The following is a 23,060-nucleotide window of genomic DNA, read 5'->3' as shown; positions in this document are numbered from 1 at the left end:
GTTGGGGATGAAAGCTACTACTTATCCCCTACTTTTTGGGATTCTGCCAGACACTTGTGACCTGCCTTGCTTGCTGCTGGAAGCAAGATACTGAAGTCCTTTACCCCATGTATATACAGTATACCTTATAAAAACTATCTCCTAAAAAAGTGATGCATTGAAATTTCATAAATTGGATTTAATAATCTGTTTTCCCTACTTAAACAGCTTGCAGCAAATTACATATAAAAATATTCCACATAAATGTGAACATTTGGAGGAGAGGGTTTAATTCTGCAACATGTTGTAAGGCAGTGGTTCCCAACCCTGTCCTGGAGGACCACCAGGCCAATTGGGTTTTCAGGCTAGCCCTAATGAATATGCATGGAGCAGATTTGCATGTCTCTCAATTCCATTATATGCAAATCTCTCTCATGCATATTCATTAGGGCTAGCCTGAAAACCCGATTGGCCTGGTAGTCCTCCAGGACAGGGTTGGGAACCACTGTTGTAAGGGATTATAAACAGATAAATGTCTTGCCATTACAGTACTTGTGAAAGAGAGCACATCTGTAAAGTATAGGGGGGTTTGGTAATGGGTGAAAATTTCCTTTTAAAGAAAATGGATTTTGATAGTGATACAAAGTTATGGAATTTTTTATACCAGAAGCTTTGGGGGAGGGCAGGAAGATGGGCAGGACTTACTGGTTAGAAAGTTGCGTAAGGCTTATATTTTGGCAGGTCTATGAACTAATGAAGGTAACTCAAAAGAACAAGCGCACCCTAAGCACAAATAAAAAACCCAAAACAGAAAACTATTACTGTTAGGGGATTCCATCATTAGAAGCATTAACCTTGGAATACAAGGTGAGGAGACCAAAATAGTGAAATGTCTTCCAGGATCCTCAGTTACCAGGAGTTCCAGGCAAATACCGACTATAATTAAGGAAGAAACTAAGGATTTTAACACTGATGTTGTTATGCATCTGGGAACAAATGACCTGGCCAACAACTCCACACTTGCAGCACAGAAAGCTTTTCGGGAGCTTGGTGAAGGCTTGAAACCTTTTGTAAAGACTTTAGCTTTTTCTGAAATACTGCCTGCATATGGAAAAGGAGAGCAAAGAGTAAAAAACACAGAGGACTTTAATAGATGACTCAAAGCCTGGTGTCATCAAGAAGGCTTTAGGTACTTAGGAAGATGGGAAAATACATGGAAGGACAAGAAGCTATATTGCACTGATGGGCTACATATTACTACAGCAGGAAAAAAAAACCTTGCAGAGCAATTTAGACAATATGTTTCTAGGCATTTAAACTAGAATGTGGGGGTGGTGTATGTATAAGGGACAATTCTAGAGACCACCCCCGGCAAAAGAAAAGATGTGAAGGTAGTAAAGAATGCAACGTGAACAATATCAGCAACTCATTTCTTAACATTGCAACGGAAAGTGAAACAAAAAAAAATCTATATGAAAAAGGAGATTACCGCTGAAAAATAGCTGGAAATCGATGACCACAAATGCTCGCAATCTAAGCAACAAAGTTCATGATCTGCAAGCCCTGATGTTAAAGGCAGATCATCGCTATAACAGAGACATGGTTCAGTGAATCACATGGATGGTATGCAAACATACCGGGATATAATCTTTTTAGGAAGGACAGAGATGGTCAAAAAGGTGGAGGATTAGCTCTCTATGTAAAGATAAATATCCAAGCGACCGAAATGCAAGGGACCTGGGGAGAGGAAGAAGCGATATGGATCGCTCTGAAAAGAGAAGATGGAACTTCTGTCTACGTGGGTGTAGTCTACAGACCTCTGACTCAATCGCAGCAAATTGATAAGGATCTGATTGTGGATATCCAAAAGTTTGGAAGGAAAGAGGAGGTTCTGCTGTTGGGAGATTTCAACCTGCTGGATGCGGACTGGAATGTTCCATCTGCGGAATTGGAAAGAGGTAGGGAGATTGTGGATACCTTTCAAGAGGCTCTGCTCAAACAAATGGTGATGGAAGCGATATTGGATCTGGTCCTCACAAATGGAGAGAGTACCTCTAATGTTCTAGTGGGTGCTCACCTGGGAAGTAGTGATCATCAAACAGTTTGGTTTGATATAACGGCTAAAGTGGATAGCGGCCGCACAATACTTAAAATCCAAGATTTCAAACGTATGGATTTTAATGAAATGGGAGAGTACCTGAAGAAAAAGCTGTTAGGATGGGAGGACATAAGAGAAGTGGAAAGACAGTGGTCTAAGCTAGCGATAAAAATGGCTACAGACCTTTATGTGAAGAAAATAAATAAAAACAAGAGAAAAAGGAAGCTGATATGGTTCTCCAAACTAGTGGCAGAGAAAATAAAGGCGGAAGAGTTGGCGTTCGTGAAATATAAAAAAAAACCCAAGAAGAGGAGTGCAGAAAGAAACTGTGCTCATAAACACCCTCCTCCGTGAACGGCGCAGAATCTACTCCATTTTCTCGTGTAACTTTGCCAGACAATCTCGGTCCTTCTCCAGGATTTTCTTCTGTGAACACAGAACAGAAGTATTTGTTTAGCACATTTGCTTTCTCCTCATCACTCTCCACATATTGGTTCCCATCATCTTTTAGCCTAGCAATTCCATTTTTTATCTTCCTCCTTTCACTAATATATCTGAAAAAATTTTTATCTCCCTTTTTTACATTTTTTGCCATTTGTTCTTCCGCCTGTGCTTTCGCCAGACGTATCTCTCTCTTGGCTTCTTTCAGTTTCACCCTGTAGTCCTTTCTGCTCTCCTCTTCTTGGGTTTTTTTATATTTCATGAACGTTAACTCTTTCGCCTTTATTTTCTCAGCCACTAGGTTGGAGAACCATATCGGCTTCCTTTTTCTCTTGTTTTTATTGATTTTCTTCACATAAAGGTCCGTAGCCATTTTTATCGCTCCTTTCAGCTTAGACCACTGTCTTTCCACTTCTCTTATGTCCTCCCATCCTAACAGCTCTTTCTTCAGGTACTTTCCCATTGAATTAAAGTCCGTACGTTTGAAATCTAGGACTTTAAGTATCGTGTGGCCGCTCTCCACTTTATCCATTATATCAAACCAAACCGTTTGATAATCGCTACTTCCCAGGTAAGCACCCACTCGAGCATTAGAGATACTCTCTCCATTTGTGAGGACCAGATCCAATATCGCTTTTTCCTTTGTGGGTTCCGTCACCATTTGTCTGAGCAGAGCCTCTTGAAAGGCATCTACTATCTCCCTACTTCTTTCTGATTCCGCAGACGGAACATTCCAGTCCGCATCCGGCAGGTTGAAATCTCATAACAGCAGAACCTCCTCTTTTCTTCCAAACTTTTGGATATCCACAATCAGATCCTTATCAATTTGATGCGATTGAGTCGGAGGTCTGTAGACTACACCCACGTAGATAGAAGTTCCATCTTCTCTTTTCAGAGCAATCCATATCGCTTCTTCCTCTCCCCAGGTCCCTTGCATTTCGGTCGCTTGGATATTTATCTTTACATAGAGAGCTACTCCTCCACCTTTATGACCATCTCTGTCCTTCCTAAAAAGATTATATCCCGGTATGTTTGCATCCCATCCATGTGATTCACTGAACCATGTCTCTGTGATAGCGACAATATCTAGATCTGCCTCTAACATCAGGGCTTGCAGAACATGAACTTTGTTGCTTAGACTGTGAGCATTTGTGGTCATCGCTTTCCAGCTATTTTTCAGCGATAATCTCCTTTTTCGTATGGATTTTTGTGTCATTTCACTTTCCGTTGCAATACTAAGAAATGAGTTGCTGATATTGCTTATGTTGCAGTCTTTACTACTATCACATCTTTTCTTTTGCCGGGGGTGGTCTCTATAATTGTCCTTCGCACATACACCACCCCCACCTTCTATTTTAAATGCCTAGAAAAATATTGTCTAAATTTCTCTGCAAGGTTTCTTTTTCCTGCTGTAGTAATATGTAGCCCATCAGTGCAATATAGCTTCTTGTCCTTCCATGTATGTCCCCATCCTCCTATGTACCTGAAGCCTTCTTGATGACACCAGGCTTTGAGTCATCTATTAAAGTCCTCTGTGTTTTTCACTCTTTGCTCTCCCTTTCCATATGCAGGCAGTATTTCAGAAAAAGCTAAAGTCTTTACAAAAGGTTTCAAGCCTTCACCAAGCTCCCGAAAAGCTTTCTGTGCTGCAAGTGTGTAGTTGTTGGCCAGGTCATTTGTTCCCAGATGGATAACAACATCAGTGTTAAAATCCTTAATTATAATCAGTATTTGCCTGGAACTCCTGGTAGCTGAGGATCCTGGAAGACACTTCACTATTTTGGTCTCCTCGCCCTGTGTTCCAAGGTTAATGCCTCTGATGATGGAATCCCCCAACAGTAATAGTTTTCTGTTTTTGGCTTTTTTATTTGTGCTTAGGGTGCACTTGTTCTCTTGAGTTACCTTCATTGGTTCCAGTCCCACCTGTCTTCTGTTTTCTTGAGTATCGCAGTGCACTAGTGGAGCGAAGGAATTCTGTAGAGGTAATATTAGTGAAGGTGGATGTTTTTGTGTTACATGTCGCAGTCTTCCTGAGCCTACTGTGACCCATTTATTCCTGGGCTGTTTTATTCTTTGAGGTAGAGGTGGTAAGTTGGTATGATTTTGTGGAGTGATGGAAGCTGCTTTAATTGTATTCAATTCATGTTTAAGTTTGCAGAGCTCCTCCTTAATACTAGCAAATTGAAGACAGATGGGGCAAGCCTTAAGCCTCCAAATAGTATGTCTTGGAATTAAAGCACCACAGTGATTGCATAGAATAAAGGTCATCTTGATTGGTTGTGAAGTGACTTGATTTGAGTAGTCCTGATTATATGGGTCTCTATATATGAATAGTGGTCCCTGGGGTTGGTGGGACTATAAGTCTTACCCTTATTCCTATGAAGGGAAAGGGAAAGAGGAAATAAGATTTAACAGAGGAAAGAGAAGGGTTTTTTTTGTTTTTTTTAGTAAGAAACAGGGATGAGAAGAGAAATTAAGCAGATATAATGCTGAAAACCAGTGAAAAGAGCAGAATATGAAATGCAGAGCAACTTATCTTATTGAAGTTCACAAGGCAGCCTTGTTCACAGCACTGTCCCAAAGATAATGCAGTTAACCTTAGAAGTAAAACAGAGCCCCTCCCTTCTCCACCTAATCAGCAGAAAACAATGGCTGAATACTAGTAAGACAGAAATATAGGCTCTATACCACCTAAAACACAGTATTTTAAACAAAAATGCAGGTTCTATCAGTGCTACCCTAAAACACAGGATTTATAACAGGATTTTCCCTACTTTAGTCACCCTGAGCCACAGGGTGTATCCTTTCTTTCATTTCTTTCTTTCTGCACTCAGGCCCAAGAATTGTCTCTTTCTATTCTCTCCCTCTTTCCTTCCTTCCTATGTCCTTAGTGCCTCCGGTGCCTCCTTCCCATGTCTTTAGTAACCCCAGTGCCTCCTTCCCATGTCCTTAGTGCCCTTTCCTGTCTTTAGTGCCCCAGTGCCTCCTTCCCATGTCCTTAGTACCCCTTCCTGTCTTTAGTGCTCCCAGTGCCTCCTTCCCATGTCTTTAGTGCCCCCAGTGCCTCCTTCCCATGTCCTTAGTGCCCCTTCCTGTTTTTAGTGCCCGCATTGCCTCCTTCCCATGTCCTTAGTGCCCCTTGTTGTCTTTAGTGCCCCCAGTGCCTCTTTCCCATGTCCTTAGTGCCCCTTCCTATCTTTAGTGCCCGCAGTGCCTCCTTCCCATGTCCTTAGTGCCGCTTCCTGTCTTTAGCCAATGCATCCTTCCCAGGTCTTTAGTGCCCCCAGTGTCTCCTTCCTATGTCCCTCTCACTGCCTTCCACACTTTGTCCCACCCCCCACCTCCCAAAGCCAGCCTACCTGCCTGTCTACCTCTCTCCCTCCCTGGCCAAAGCCAGCCTGCTTGCCTGCCTACCTGCTTCCCTCCCTGCTGCGCAAAAAAAAAGCCTCCTTTCTTCCTTTCCCTGGGTCGGCTGCTATCTTACCGCCCTGCTGCTGCTAAAGCCGACACAAAGTTTTCTTTCCGACGTCAATTCTGACGTCAGAGAGGACGTTCTGGGCCAGCCAGGCAGCGATTGGCTGGTCCAGAACGTCCTCTCCGACGTCAGAATTGACGTCGGAAAGAAGACTTTGTGTCGGCTTTAGCAGTAGCAGGGCGGTAAGATAACAGCCGACCCAGGAAAAGGAAGAAGGGAGGTTTTTTTTTTTTTTGCGTGACAGGAAATGATCACCTGTCCCGTTGTCCCCAAGTACAGCTTCAGGACGCTGTCCCGAAGCTGTGTGTGGGGACAACGGGACAGGAGGTCTGAAAACGGGACCTATGGTCACCTTAATCATGCCGGACCTGTGCGGACCGGCAGAAATTTCCTGTGGACCGGCGGTTAAAGAACAGTGCTCTAAATAAATAATAATAGTATATGTAGAATAAACTTATTTAATTATCCTGCTCTAAAATCTTGTCAATATAAGAAGTTTTTCGATAGAATTTTATCTTTCTAGGCTGCTAAACTGAATATATGGCTTGGAAAACCCATATTAGAGGCTTCGTCTTACTTAGATTTTAGAAAGTCACTAAAGACTAAATATGCGCATATTTTAACAGGAGTCATTGCTCTAACTTTCCATGCTTGTACTTGATGTACTCCTATCGACTATCCTATCATGTATCTTATTGACTGACTGTATGTATTCTCTTGTTGTGAACCACTTCGAAGTTTTGGTATAGCGGTATACAAAAAAATAAATTATTATTATTATTATATGAGGAGAGACTGGAAACCCTGAATATGTATACCCTAGAGGAAAGGAGGGACTGGGGAAATATGATTCAGACTTGAAGGGTATTAACGTAGAACAAAATCTTTTCCAGAGAAAGGAAAATGGTAAAACCAAAGGACATAATTTGAGGTTGAGGGGTGGTAGATTCAAGAGCAATGTTAGGAAATTTTATTTTATAGAGATGGTGGTGGATGCCTGGAATGCGCTTCCGAGAGAGGTGGTGGAAAGGAAAACGGTGACTGAGTTCAAAGAAGCGTGGGATGAACACAGAGGATCTAGAATCAGAAAATAATATTAAATTTTGAACCAAGGCCAATACTGGGCAGACTTGCAAGGTCTGTGTCTGTATATGGCCATTTGGGGGAGGATGGGCTGGAGAAGAGCCTAAATGGTCGGGAGGGTGTAGATGGGCTGGAGTAGGTTATGACAGAGATTTTGGCAGTTGGAACCCAAGCACAGTACCGGGTAGAGCTTTGGATTCTTGCCCAGAAATAGCTAAGAAGAAAAAATAGCTAAGAAGAAAAAATTTAAATTGAATGAGGTTGGGCAGACTGGATGGACCATTCGGGTCTTTATCTGCCGTCATTTACTATGTTATGGATGATAAGACCAAGGATCAGTATAAATGCTGGACTGTAGATGATAAGATTTTTTATTTTTTTATTTGTAGCATTTGGACCAGAAGAGTGGACTATAGATTTTAGTTTCCTGGAGGTACATAATACAGTGGTACCTCAGTTTACGAGTACACCGGTTTGCGAGTGTTTTGCAAAACAAGCAAAACATTAGCAAAATCAGCACCTCGGAAACCGAGCGTGGCTTGATTTACGAGCGCCCCCCCCCCCCCCCGCAATCCGGCACCCTCCCCCCGCCATCCTGCAACCCCCCCCAGGTTAAGATTAATTAGATCTCTTTCTGCATTCCTCGATAAACCGTCACTAAATATATTAATACATTCTTTGGTCATCTCTAAAATCGACTATTGTAACACCCTTTACAAAGGGATTACCTTAAAAGAAACGCGTAGATTACAAATTCTCCAAAACACTGCAATAAAAATGATCATGAACAGAAAAAAATTTGATCATGTAACCCCACTGTTGAAGGAAAATCACTGGCTACCGGTAAACCACAGAATTACTTATAAAATAGCTTTACTGACACATAAGATATTAATAAATAAAGCTCCAGCATTTTTAGAAAGATTTTTAATACCATACACGCACGTAAAATCTCTCAGATCAGAAGAAAAATCCTTGTTGGTAACTCCCTCACTAAAAATCATTTACTCAAGGAGGAATATAATCTTTTCAGTCACAGCTTCCCAAATTTGGAACTCTCTTCCTCTCAATATAAGAGAAGAAAAATTACTTACTAAATTCAAAGGCTTACTATAAAGCTGGCTGTTTAGGGATACCTTTAACTGATTTTTCTTAATCACATTACTTCTTTCTTTGAACTTATCTGGACTAGGAACACTGTTAAGTAGAGATTAAGATGGTACTGTCCCCTAACCTTCTGTTTCCTTACCCACCCTTTCATTTATTTTTATATTGTATTTAATCCATTTTTTCCCCTCATTTTCTTTAGTGTTTTTATGTCATAATTGTCTTCTATGCCCTGTTTGTTGAAAAATATTTTTTATTTTACCTACTTTTAATTTTGTAAATCGCATTAGATTTGGATACTGCGATTATATCAAATATCATAATAAACTTGAAAGGGCACCCCCCCCCCGCCGCTTCTTACAGTCATCTGGGCACCGGCATGTCCTGTGCTTGGTGCTGGTGCCCGAAGATCGGCCTCCTCTTCTGCTGGGCCTTGAGCATGCGCAGATGCTCAAGGCCCAGCAGATGAGGAGGCCGATCTTTGGGCACCGGTACCAAGCACAGGACATGCCGGTGCCCAGATGACTGTAAGAAGCAGTGGCGGGGGGGGGGGGGTGCCCAATCGCAGCAAGGGGGGTGCCCAATTGCATCGGGGGGTTGCCAGATTGTGGCGGGGGTGCCGAATCACAGGGGGGGCCTTCGGGGGGAGCATTGCCGGTTCTTGGGGGGGGGGGGGAACGTATCAAAGCGAGTGTCCATTATTTCCTATGGGGAAACTCGCTTTGATAAACGAGCATTTTGGATTACAAGCATGCTCCTGGAATGGATTATGCTTGTAATCCAAGGTACCACTGTATAGCCTCACTGGGTGGAGTAAATTTGAAAAGCGTCAACTAGTATCATTAGTCTCTTATGTAACTGAGGTGGAGGAGCAGCTGAGAAGAGAGAGTCAGCATGAGCTATTGTCAGTGAAACAACTCTGAGAATAGTGTTTTGACTGAAATTATAGCTGAGGCGGATGTAGCTTAAGCACTGTGCTGTGCATCCAGATTAGGAAAATGCAGGATTTAGCTTGAAAAATTTATCCTTCTAAGAGTACAGTGTATAATATTACCATTGTATAAGTAATGTTCTAATGCTAAAATATCTTCTTAACAACTAACTGCTTTGTAACACAATAACTGTTAGATAAGTAAAATTCAGAGGCTTTCATACACAGTTCTGAAAGCATGTGAAAACATAAAAATATGATGGCAATATGCCCAATGTGATTGGTTAATTCCATTACACAATATACAAATTCTTAAAAATATTGATACTTTCAAAAATGAAAGAATACAACCATTGATTGTTGCAGTTGCCACAGCATGACCAGGACAACTGCAACAATTATGATGCCAGCCATGGAAGCCTAAGAAAACAAATACAACCTTTGTTTTAAATTAATAACTTTTTCCCATTTTGGCTTTTTAAGCTCAAATTGCTCAGTTAACTGCAAATTTGAGATGGCCTTTGGCTCCTGGATTGGTTGGACGGCCTGGTCCTTCTGGCCCACCAGGCCCTCCTGGCACAACTGGAAAAATCGGTCACGCTGGTGCTCGTGGACCACCAGGATATAGAGGACCAACAGGAGAGCTGGGAGACTCAGGTTCCACAGGTAAGTAAAGGGCATTTCATTTTCATATGATAAAAAACAGCATCAATTTATTTCTTTCCAAAAAGCTTTGTCTGCATATTTAAACAAGCCAAGCTGTTGCATGCCCTTACACCAAATAACATTTTAACTGCAATGTTTTGCATGAGTTATTTCACAAACAACTTCAATTGTGTACATTACAAAGAACTGTAATATTCCATTGCTTATAAACAATTTATCCGATCACTAATAGATCAAAACAGCAGAGAGCAAGACCTCAGCAATAAAGCTCTCTATGTGCACCAAAGGTATCAATAGTTGCTTAAGTTCAATCACAGGTCAGAAAAAACTCCTCTGAGCCTTCTTTTAAACAATTTTCAAAATAATGAAAGTTCAGCAATCCATATGATATGGATTTATATTCATGAGAGGGTGAGCAAAGTCTTCTCTAATCTTATATGCTCTAATTAATTAGTATAGAAAATGAATTCAACTTATCTGAAATGCCATCAACGTTGTTAATCTTATATGGAGCCGCCCACAGTTCCAGGGAAAGTCTGGGTGGAATCTTATGATTGTTTCTAAAGCAGAGTATATTGTATCTTTGTGGTACAATAAAATTATAAAAATTATGGTATTCTCATATGCAAAATAAGACCAGGGATTAGGGGGGTGGGAAGTGGTACTTCATATAAGAAAGGAAGCAACACTGAATACCATATATACTCGAATATAAATCAACTCGATTATAAACCAAAGTAACCTCCTCCTCCCCCCCAAAAAAATAAATAAATAGAGAAAAAAGCAACTTCACCTTTTCTCTAATTTATTATATAGGTGATCAAGGTGATAAAGGAGACAAAGGCTCTGTTGGTAAAGGTATCGATGGACCTAATGGTAATCAAGGAGCTCCAGGTATGTTTTGTCAGTAATCAGTACAAAGTAAAGTGGCTATAAGTAATGAATTGCGCTATGGAATTTGAAGACCATGGCCCAGCATGATTTTAGGACACTGCATCTTTACGCAATGATATGTGTGTGTTTGTGTGTGTGTGTGGGGGGGGGTCATTGTCTTGATATCAGGTCCTAAGCTAATCTCACTTGCTGTGCATTTTATAATGTAGTAATTAATATATGAAAACAAGATTTTTATCCAGTAATGATCTATAAAGTGAAAGTTAAGCTTACCTTTAATTTTCTTTCCTTAAGGCAGGTATGGGCAAAATTGTCTTCGAGGGCTGAATATAAGAATAACATGACTAGGTTGCAGCCCTTTAGGACTGAGTTTACCAATCCGCTCCCTTAAATCCTACAAGATAAGTCAAGTGGGTTATATCCCCTTATCAGCAAATGGAGACAAAAGTATCTGCAGCTCTCCAGTCATCTTACAGCAGAGGTTCCCAACCTGTGGCACACATAAACATAGAAAATGGTGGCAGAAAAGGGCCATAGCCCATCGAATCTGCCCATTCCAAGTACCCGCCCCCCTGAATTTACTCCCTTAAAGATCCCTCGTGAGCATCCCATTTTCTCTTAAAATCCGTCACGTTGCTTGCCTCAATCACCTGCAGTGGGAGTCTGTTCCAATGATCTACCACTCTTTCGGTGAAGAAGTACTTTCTGGAGTCGCTATGAAATTTCCCTCCCCTGATTTTCAGCGGGTGCCCTCTGGTGGTCGAGGGTCCCACGAGACAGAAGATATCATCTTCCGACTCGATGCGACCCGTGATGTACTTGAACGTTTCAATCATACCCCAAGGGTTAAGCATACTAGTGGCAGGGAATATGTGGCACTGGTATTTCTCCTGTGACTGTTATTGCTGCTATCCACTTGGAATATGAAAGGGTGAACTCATGAATAATACAAAGAAAGATGAATATATGATACACAGAAACTATAATAATAGTATATATACATAAAGTAGATGCTATAAATAGGTAATGTAACATCATTACTGAAGCTCATGTATTGTATGCTCAGGCTGGGATGACGCTACAGGGCCATGCAACAGCTCACAATGTCCAAGCTCATTACTGAAACTGCTCATGCAAACCGCTCTGAATTGACTCCTCAGTCATTAGTAGTGGTTTAGAAGCTTCCAGTAAACATGGGTAGTGAAGGGTGGTGGAAGAGAGAGGTGCTGCTGAACTGAGAAGGCAGTGGAAAAGGAGAGTGAAAGACACTGGATCAGGGGAAGGGGGAACACTAGATTCAGAGAGGTAGAGATGCAGATTGAAAGGGGAGAGCAAGGAATAGAGAAGATGTTCAAGCCATAGAGTGGGGGGTATGAGCAGAAGAGAAGAGAGGTGATGCACAGAGGTGTTAGACATGGAGGGAGGACAAGGACAGAGACAGAGGGGCAGTGGAGTACCAAGGGGGGGCAGGGGGGCGTACCAATGGGGGTGCACAGCCGGCCAGGTCCGAGTCTTCCTGCCCTTCCTTTCACCCGGCCATGCCGCTATGATCCTACCTCCCCCGCCGACAAGAAGTCTTTCCGACGTCAATTCTGACGTCGGAGAGGACATTCCGGGCCAGACAGGCAGTGATTGGCTGGCCCGGAATGTCCTCTCCGACGTCAGAAAGACTTCTTGTCGGCGGGGGGAGGTAGGATCGTAGCGGCGCAGGCTGGGGGAAAGGAAGGGGAAAGGCGCTTTTTTTTTTCCTCCGTGGCAGGGAGGGCAGGATGTAGGCAGGCAGGCTGGCTTTGGGGTGGCCAAAATCTGGAAGGTAGTGGGGGGGGGTCATAAGGAGGCACTGGGGGCACCATGGACGTGGGACGGAGGCACTGGGAGCACCATGGACGCGGGACGGAGGCACTGGGGGCACTATGGACACGGGAAGGAGGCACTGGGGGCACTATGGACATGGGAAGGAGGCACTGGGGCACTATGGACACAGGACGGAGGCACTGGGGGCACTGACACAGGACGGGGCACTATGGACACAGGACGGAGGCACTGGGGGCACTAAGGACATGGGAAGGAAGGAGGGAGGGAATAGAATGGGACAACTGTTGGGCCTGAGTGCAGAAAGAAATGAAAGGATACAGTCAATTGATGAAAAAAATAAATGGTCACGTTACCTCTGACTTACTTTCTCTGCAGCAGAGTCGGCAGCCCCACACTGGCACGTGGCAAGGTCCCACACTGACTCATCTGCTGGCTCTGCTCCGGAAGAAGTAAGTTACATTGGAGGGGGTGGACCCGGCAGATGCAGTCATTGTGGGACTTTGCCACAACTCCCTGCGTCTGCCGGGTCCACCCCCTCCAACGTAACTTACTTCTGGAGCAGAGTCAGCAGACGAGTCATCGCGGGACCTTCCAGCATGTGGCTGCTGAGTCCGCTCCAGAGCAAGTACGTTAGAGTGGGGTGGACTGGCAGCCGGCAGCTACAATCATCGTGGGACTTTGCTGCATGAAGGGAGAGAAAGGAGCAGGATTGCTGGAATAGAAGAGTGGTGGAGGGAAAGAAAGGGTATGGAAGGGTGGTGCTGATAGAATTGATGTACAGAGAAAGGGGAGAGACATAAGGGCGAAGGATATTGGAGGGAGAGAAAGGGCAGATGCTGATTGAAGAGGGGTGGATGGCGCGAGAAAGGGCAGACATTTGATGGTAGTGGGGAGCCTATGCTGGATGGATGTGCAGATGGGAGAGATAAGGGAGCAAATGCAGGAAGGAAATGGGAGGAGAGAAAGAGGGGAGCAGACGCTGGATGGAAGTGGACAGAAAGAGAAGGTATTAGATGGAAGGGTTGGAGAAATAGGGCACATGATGGAAGTAGGTGATAAATGAAAGGAGGGTACATGATGGGGAGAAAAGGATTGAGTTAGGGAAACACTGGAGGGGTGAAGGAAAGAGGCAGCAAGCTTTAGGTAGATAGTAAAAAAGGACATCTAGACAGATGCAGAAAATAAATTGAAAAGGAAAATGAGGGAAAAAAGGGAAAGGGAGAGGAGAGAGATGCCAGATCAATGGGGGTGAAAGGAGAGATGGAAGGGGGAGGCATACAGTTTCTGGAAGGGGCATAGGAGAGAAGATGCCATATAGGGGAAGAGAGACGGCAGACAGTGGATGGAAGGAAGAGAGTTACAAGAAGACGAGGAAAGCAGAAACCACAGAAGACAAAGGTAGAAAAAAATTTTGTATTTATTTATTGCTTTAGGAGACATGTGTCACTGTTTCTGTGGTGCACTATATGCAGAGTCTAGCTTCTTACTGGTTCAATTTAACCTTTGTCTAAGTATTTCTATTTTATTCCCCCTTTTACAAAACTGTGGAGCATTTTTTAGCGCCAGCCGTGGTGATAGCAGCTCTGATGCTCAGAATTCTATGAGCATCAGAGCTGTTACCACCATGGCTAAAATTCACACTACTGTTTTGTAAAAGGGGGAGGGGGTAGTTTGCGATGACATATTCCATACTAGGCGAAGATGTTTTCTGTGTATTCGAAAGACATGGTTTTTTGTTAGGATTGACTGCAGGGTTGATCTGTACTAGTCTGGCTTGTTTAGTTTTACAATGGGTGTATTGATGTTGTACTGCTCACTGCAGTATGTAAGATGCTGCCTTTTCCTAGGTACTCATATGTGACATGTGGCTTGCTACTAAAAATCATGTTTTTCGTACAGATGTGGTGGGGGGGTGTCAAAAAATGATGGGCCCTGGGTGTCACATATGCTAGGTACGCCACTGCAGAGGGGGAATGCTGGATGAAGAGGAGACGGGGACATGGATGGACAATACTGATCACAGGAGTACAAAGGTTAGATGCTGGACAGTATAGATAGGGATGCAGAAGGAAAATGGAAGGAAGACATGGAGAGAGAAGACAACCTACAAAGATGGAAGAAAAACCAAAGCAAATGGAAAAATAACATTGACAACAAATGTAGAAAAAAGTATTTCTTTCTGAATTTATTAATTGGAACGGTTCTGCCTAGACTCTTGCAACAGTTCTGTTATTCTGGTTCTCAATAGGCGTTGTATTAGTGTTTTAGGATCTGGTGTAATATTTACAGTGCTTTTTTTCATACACAAGGTTGTTGCTCTTTTGAGTCCTGGAAATTAGTGCTGTTATGATATTGCAAGGTCCTAACTTTTTTTGTACATTTGTGTATGGTGTTTTGCAGTGGCAGAAGTGTGTATTGACCTTATTGAGGTGATATCAAAACCTTTTAATATAGTTTGTTATAACATCAGACAGGGTATTAGACATCTTGCAGTAACTAATTTGTGCTGAGGTGCAAGAACAGCTTGTTGATCTTGACTCCCAGTCTCATGAGACAGCAAAATCAACAAGCTCTCTGAGAAGGGCAGAATGGCTGAGGGCAGGTGGGATGTGCGAGAGAGAGGACAGAGGACAGGTGGGATGTGAGTGTGAGCAAACTTGCCCATAGAGACCAATCATACTTCATGTTTCATTTTTCCAGAGAAAGTAAGGGAGAAGGGCAGAGTGCTGAGAGCAGGTAGGGTGCGCAAGAGAGAGAACAGAAAGCAGGTGGGATATGAGTGTGTGAGAAAGAAAAGGACAGAGTGGCTAAGGGTAGGTGGGATATGAATGTGAGCAAACTTGTCCATAGTGACCAGATTTCATTTTCCCAGAGAAAAGATGAAACTGTATTTGTCACTAATGGTAACTTTTGTGGATATCATCCTTTTTCTCCTGTTCTTGTAAACAGACCTCATCTAAGTATCATTATTCGTTTTTACTCAATTTGTAAGAATTACACACCACCTATCAAAAGGCCAGTTTTTATGAGACTGAAATATAATAGATCATGCCATGTATGACTTGGTCTGTGTTTCTGTTACGGTGATCTGTATTTGTTATGTATGTTGTTTAACAATAAAATGTCCATTTCTAAATCTTTGCTACTTGTAGCTTGGCAGTATTCAGTTGAAAATTTTTTGATCTAGGGAGAACTTGGCTTGAAGAAGTTGAGAAACATTGTCTTACAGACTGGTGAAGACAAATTACTTCAATATACAGCAAGAAAGCAGAAACTACAAGCTACGACAAGAAGAAATGCTTGTCCAAACTGACCATCTCTCCTGGAGTTTTTCTCTAAGAAGTGAGAGGTGAAGATATGGATCGAGGGCCAAGTAGCTGCTTTATAGATGCTCTCAATAGAGGTGGAGTGGAAATGAGCTACTGAGGCACATAGCTTGGACATTGTGAGCTGTTGCATGGCCCTGTAGTGTCATCCCACCCTGATCATACACAAAGAAGATAGTCTGCCAGTCAAGTGGAGATGGTTCTCTTGATAACAGATATTCTGAATCTGTTAGGGTCAAAAGCTACAAAGAGCTGGGAGGATCCTCTTTGAGGTTTAGTCAAGTCCAGGTAGTATGTCAGAGCATGTTTGCAGTCTAAGGTGTAAAGAGCTGCTTCTTCGGGATGGGAATGTGGTTTTGGAAAGAAACAGGTAGTACTATGGACTGGTTGAGGTGAAATTCTGAGTCAACTTTAGGTAGGAATTTTGGATGAGTTTGGAGCACTACTCTGTCGGGGTAAAATCTTGTATAAGGAGTGCTTGACTTTCACTCACATGGTGTGCAGACGTGAGGGCTGTGAGAAAACCAACTTTCCAAGTGAGAAGTTTGAGAGAGCAAGATGTGAATGGCTCAAAGGGAGACTTCATAAGAGCAAATAGTACTACATTAAGATCCCAGGCAACAGGCAGAGGCTTGATAAGTGGCTTAGTGTGGTAGAGTCCTCTCATGAATCTGGAAACTAAGGGATGAACAGATGGAGGTTCTTGTTCAAGAGAGAGTGGAACACACTGATAGCACCAAGATGTACTCAAACTGAATTGGTTTTGAGACCAGAGTCCGAGAGGTGAAGAAGGTAGCCCAGGATGGATGGAAGTGGAGACATGACTGGGTCAAGAGAATGCTTTATACACCAGAAAGAAAATCTTATCCATTTGAAGTGATAACAGTGCTGAGTGGAAGGTTTCCTAGACACTTCAATGGCAGAAGAGACTGCAGGCAAGAGGCAAAAGGCATTTACTTGGTGAAAGAAGCCACGTTGTTAGTGCTAACGACCGAGGGTTGGGATGAAGGAGGGATCTGGCTTTCTGCATCAGGAATATCAGGAATTGCTGGAGCTTGCATGGTTCCTTGAACAAGTATTCTAGTAGGAGTGGAAGCCAAGGTTGACATGGCCAGTCAGTTGCCATGAGGATCATGATGTCCCAATCTGGCATAGTGAATAGAGTTTGACTAGAGTTTTCCTGATGAGAGGTATCAGAAGAAATGTGTAGAAAAATCTGTCCCCCACAATGAATGAGGAAGTTACACAATAACAAATGCTTGTGGGCATAGTCTGGAGCAGAATAGTGGAATGGAAGTTTGTTGTTGTGGGGAGAAGTGAAGAGACCTATAGCTGAAAGACAAGAGGGAGTCAAACCCAGACCAGGCTCACCCCCCAACCTTCATTCTAACCACTGTGCTACAGAATCAGCCATAAAATCATAGCAATTCTAATCGGATTATACTGTGCTGTTTAGGCGTGCTTGTGGCTCCTTAACGGAGCGCCTGAGGCATGCCAAATTGGCTGAAGTTCAGCATATCTCAAGCTGTCAGGGTAGGAAACTAACTGAAAGAAGCCACCTAAGTTAAGGCACCTAGTTCATCCTCTCCACCTCTCATCTAATCTGATGTTCTCAAATATTATGCTGGTTGCAGGCTGCCCTGTTTGCTACCCCTACCCCCCCTTTGCAGCCTGGGCCTCATGGAACACTAGATAAGACAAAGGTCAATGTGACCAAGTAGCTGAAGTGGTATTTATTAAGGAAACACTAATGCCTGGCTGCTACTCAATATAAATATGAAGATTAGCACTATATCTTTATGTAATCGCTCTTGTGCAAGTAAACTTTGTATATTGAAATGTGAAACGGATGTCACCTCCACACCCCTTTCTATAGACTCACACTTGTCAAAAGTTTCTTCAATATTCACCAACCCTCAGAAGTGGCACCACGATACTCAAAACATTTCACTGTATCTGGCTTCACACACTATATCTTCACTGGGTCCAACTTTTCTAACTATCTTAGTTGAATTATTTTTAAAGTTGTTTTTAAACATTTTGTGAACAACCATTTTTAAAAAGGTACTTAGCTTTTAACTTTTTGCCTTCAGGTGGTCAGTTTATAGGGACATCTATGCCGACATCTTTGTTTAAAGGACTTGGTGGGGCCATCTTTGTTTAAAGGACATGGTGGTTGTATAAGACGGCGAAAGCTTGTAGAGGGATATGAGCCTTGAAAAAACCCGTTGGGTGAAACATGTCGGCATAGATGTCCTTACAAACTGACCACCTGAAGGCAAAAAGTTAAAAGCTAAGTACCTTTCTTAAAAATGGTTGTTCACAAAATGTTTAAAAACAACTTTAAAAATAATTCAATTAAGATAGTTAGAAAAGTTGGACCCAGTGAAGATATAGTGCGTGAAGCCAGACACAGTAAAATGTTTTGAGTATCGTGGTGGCACTTCTGAGGATTGGTGAATACTGAAGAAACTTTTGACAAGTGTGAGTCTATAGAAAGGGGTGTGGAGGTGACATCCGTTTCACATTTCAATATACTCAATATAAATAAGCACAAGGTGAAAAATGGTATAAGATTTTTATTGCACAGTCAAGGAAAGCAGCATGCAAGTGTAATATCAGGCAACTGCAGTTTGATGAGATGGATGACAGGTATGCAGAGTAAGGCACTCGCAGGTCCAAGTTACTGTGGTAGAATTGGTAAGGTCCCAGAATCTGCTCCTGATAGGAGAAGGCAGGCTGAAGAAAAAGGAAGATGGATTGAGACAAATTAAGAGTTGATTGGTGAGTTTTAGGCTATTTTCTACAAAGGTGCACTAAATCCACACATGCGCTAACTACTAACGCATGCTTAGGATAACATGCACGCATTAACCTTTAATTTAGCACACATTAATGGCGCCTAAACAGTGCAGCTTCAGTGCGTGGTAAAACTTAACACGTGCATATTATCCTATACACGCTTTAGTAGTTAGCGCATGTGTGGATTTAGCGCACCTTTGTAAAAAACCCATCAATTGACTGTTTTCTCTGAAAATCTTCTATAAGTACACCCTTCTGAAGGAAAAAAAAATGTGAAACATGTTAATATTCTGAAAATGTAGATAATTCATCACATGAGCAAAGAAAGGTTGCAGTACATCATTCTCATCTATTCTTTCTGTTTTGGAATTTGAGCTTTGTCCAGGTGCAAGCTGTGCTGAACCCAGTTTGAACAGACCTGCTCTGGCCTCAAATCAGGAAATAAAGGGGGAAAAAGTTAAGACAGACATCTGTGGCAAAAATAAACAGAAGCCTTGGGAGAATATGTTACACCACAGTCTCAGAATAATAGCTACAATGAATAGAAGCAAAAAACACACTGTTTCTTTTTTATTATAAGGATACCTAACAATTAGGACTCTTAAAAGATTTACCTTTAGCTCTATGATGAAAAGCACTGCTATGGGTTCCACATATTCATGTAACTTGCATATCCTTTTTGCTGTCACCAAAGTTTTAAACAGCATGGGGGGGTTTTTCAGCCAAGACTCCTGGAACCAAATTTTATTATCACATTCTCAGACCTGCTAATGACCCTGTGGAATGGAGAGAATTGTGGCAGATATCAGGGGAAGAAAAAGTTAATGGAGAATCACCATAAGTAGAATGGGAGTCCAAAAAAAAAATCAGTTCTGCCTGAGCTTTTATCTAATAAAGACAGCTAAGTACTAGCAATATATCATTCTCACCTAGATTTCTTCCTGGAAAGATGAAAAAGGTTAGACAAACATCAAAATTGCAAATTACTATAGCTGCTAATGGTCCTATGAAGTGGAGAGTTGTGGCAGATATAGGAAAGAAAAGGTTAAAAGATAATTAAGAAAGGTAAGGTCTCAGAAATCAGCATAAGTAATAACACAGAATAGGAGTCGTAAAAGAGAAAACACTGCTCTGATGGACCTTCTTATACTAAGGATGCCTAAGTAGCGTCTGACATCATAGGCACCGTTTCGACTTCCCGCCAGAAAACTTTCAAATCTGGTTGGGCGTGCTCTAGGTGTGGTTTGGGCACAAACACCTGTACTGACTTTTAATCAATTCTTTCACTTCTCAAAGCTTTTACTAGAAGCCATTTGTCTTCTGCTTAGTCTCTTACCAAATTCTAAACAAAGTTCCCTCTATAGCTCTATGCCTTAAGGCACTGTTTTTATCTTCCATAAGTCAGGGGTTCAAGTCTTGAGTGCGGTTAGCAAATATTTGATATTCATTTTTCTACCAGAAAACCTTCAAATTGTTTGGCCATTCCTTTGCTTAAACATTTTTGAATTGATCTTTAAAATGATGTGCAGCAATTCTCAGATGTCTAAAGTAGAGGTCTGCACGGAAACGGGGATCACGGGAATCCCCCCCTAACCCATGGGACTCCCACGGGGATGGAAGGCTTTGGAAGCAGGTTCGTCCATATAATATAATGGACACATCAGCCTTAGTAAAAGAGGGGGTTTATAAGTTAATTATCTGAACAGAAAACAAAAAAAGGGTTCCACCAAAGAGATTCCACAAGGAAAACAGTAGCGCAAACACAAAAGAAACTGGAATTGATGATCCTGTCAGAAGTAATTGCTGCTTTTTATGGGGATGGGTGGGGATGGAGGCTCTAACGTGTGCGTGCCGGCTTCCCTCCGAAACCGGAAGTTATGTCCGGGGGGGGGGAGGGAAGCCGGCACGCACATGTTGAGAGCCCTGAAGCAAGCGTTCGCTATGGGCTAAGGCGGGAGACAGGTTAATGAAGCATTTCCTCTTCTTGCTGCCGGGTCCTGCCTACTTTCTGTTTCCGCGAAGGCAGGACCCGGCAGCATTTCCCCCAACAGCTCGATCGCGATGTTGGTCGGCCGAAGCAGGGAGAGGTTGGGGCGGCGTCGGCTTTCGGGCCTGTTATTGGTGGCAGTTTGGGTCCTGGTCCCCAATGGCAGTGGCTTGGGGGAGGGCAGGGAGAAAGAAAGAAAAAGGGCAGGCAGGGAGACAGAAGGAAAGAAGAGAAACAGAAAAAAAAAGAAAGGGAGGCAGAGAGAAAGAAAGGGCAGGGAGAGAGGAAGGAAAAGTTGGGGGAGGGAACGAGGTCTAGAGGAGAGGAAGCATACAGGCTAAAGAAGGGAAGAAAGATTGGATGCACAGTCAGAAGAAGAAAGTGCAACCAGAGACTCATGAAATCACCAGACAAGGTAGGAAAAATTATTTTATTTTAAATTTAGTGATCAAAATGTGTCTGAATTTATATCTGCTGTCTATATTTTACACTAAGGTCCCCTTTTACTAAACCGCAATAGAGTTTTTTAGCGCAGGGAGCCTATGAGTGTCGAGAGCAGTGCTGGGCATTCAGCGCAGCTTGCTGCGCTCTAAAAACTGCTATCGTGGTTTAGTAAAAAGGGAGGGGGGTATATTTGTCTATTTTTGTATGGTTGTTACTGAGGTGATAGTGCATAGAGTCATCTGCTTTGACCTCTTTGAAAAACCCTGGAATAGGAATGATAATTAACATTTTCTATGCGTACAGTGTGCGTTGTGGTTTTTTTAAATTTTATTGTTGGTAGATCATTTTGACTTGGTCATTTTAAAAGTAGCTCGCAAGCCCAAAAAGTGTGGGCACCCCTGCTCTAGTCTAAAGCAGCCTGTTCTCTTTCATTCTAAACCCCCTCCCCCACCCCAACACACACTCAAGCATTAAACCACAACCAGTCAAGCTGAATATACCAACAGGAATGTCTCTAGAGTACATCTCAAAAACAATTACCTTCCTTAAATACCTGTCCAAGCCCTCTTAAGTTTTAGTAAACTCTTCTATCTGTTGCCCTGTGCAGATATTGCATAGAAGAAAATATATTCCTACAATGGCTTGTAGCAAAGAGATGTATGTAGCTGATGCACCTATACCTGTAAACTGCAGAATGCTGATAAAAAACAGCAAAGTCCACCACTTATGAGAGCTGTTAGGATGCTGTTAAAATGAGTGAAGGAGAGGGTGGGATTTGAACTAGAGAGTTGCGCGGGGACAGAAATCCCACCCGTCCCCGTGAGGAATCCCTCCCATCCCCGTGAGGAATCCCTCCGTCCCCACGAGGAATCCCCTCCGTCCCTATAAACTTCAGAAATAGTTATTTCATTTAATTATGCTACTGAATTAAAGGCTCTGGTAGAAACCCATTTACAAATAAGCAAAAAGACTTTATTAATTTGGAAATATTAATTGGGAAGAATACATACTTTGTAAACGGGTTTCTACCAGAGCCTCTTTTGTTTATAAATTTTTATCAACACAACTAATATACTACTTTATCCTGAAGCAAAAAAAAAAAAAAAAAATAGAATTCTTTTCTTATCTTTGTTGCCTGGTTTCTGCTTTCCTCATGTTCTCATTCAGTTCCTTCCATCCACTGTCTCTCTTCCTTCTGCATCTTCCATTTGCTCTGTTACTGTGCCTCTCCCTTTCTCCCCCCTTCCAAATTGGTCTGACACCCATCTTCTTCCCTCCGCTCCCCCCATAGTCTGGCATCTCTGTCTTCTTCCCTGCCAGCGTCTTCTCCCCACTCTCTCTTCCCCATTTCCTTTCAGCGTCCTTCTCCCCATCTTCCCCATGTCCTATCAGCGTCCTTCTCCCCCCTCTGTCTTCCCCATGTCCTTTCAGTGCCCTTCTCCCCCCTGTCTTCCCCATGTCCTTTCAGTGTCCTTCTCCCCACTCTGTCTTCCCCATGTCCTTTCAGCATCCTTCTCCCTCTCTGTCTTCCCCATGGCCTTTCAGCGTCCTTCTCCACCCCCCCCCCCCGTCTTCCCCATGTCCTTTCAGGGTCCTTCTCCACCCCTTTGTCTTCCCCATGTGCTTTCAGCATCCTTCTCCCCCCCCCGTCTTCCCCATGTCCTGTCAGCGTCTTTCTCCCCCTTCTGTCTTCCACAAATGCTTTCAGTGTCCTTCCCCCCCGTCTTCCCCATGGCCTTTCAGCGTCCTTCTCCACCCCTTTGTCTTCCCCAGTGCTTTCACCCCCCTCCTTCTCTCCCGCCCCGGGTGCAGCACAGCCGGCCAGGTCCCCTTACTTTTGTGGCACTTCCCTGACCGACCGACCGACAACAGCCCCGGTCTGACAAACCTCCCTGCCCTTAACCGCGAATCTAAATTTCCTTCTTACAGCTGCTGTAAGAAGGTAATTTAGATTCGCGGTTAAAGGTAGGGAGGTTTGTCGGACCAGGGCTGTTGTCGGTCGGTCGAGGAAG

At 43.0% G+C, this 23,060-nt stretch overlaps 1 protein-coding gene across 1 annotated transcript in view; it reads left to right on the top strand.

Annotated features, from left to right (window-relative positions):
• COL9A3 (collagen type IX alpha 3 chain) overlaps window positions 1-23,060 on the top strand; it is a 248,740-nt gene that overhangs the window by 207,926 nt on the left and 17,754 nt on the right. The window contains exons 30-31 of the mRNA XM_033962849.1: window positions 9,598-9,780; window positions 10,597-10,674. Coding sequence (XP_033818740.1) covers window positions 9,598-9,780; window positions 10,597-10,674 — 261 coding nt within the window. The remainder of the gene's footprint in view (window positions 1-9,597; window positions 9,781-10,596; window positions 10,675-23,060) is intronic.

Source organism: Geotrypetes seraphini, chromosome 11 (genome assembly GCF_902459505.1).
Source record: "Geotrypetes seraphini chromosome 11, aGeoSer1.1, whole genome shotgun sequence".
In the NCBI taxonomy this organism is placed as follows: Eukaryota; Metazoa; Chordata; class Amphibia; order Gymnophiona; family Dermophiidae; genus Geotrypetes; species Geotrypetes seraphini.
The sequence above is the reverse complement of the archived record's forward strand: the minus strand, read 5'-3'. Positions and strand labels throughout refer to the sequence as shown.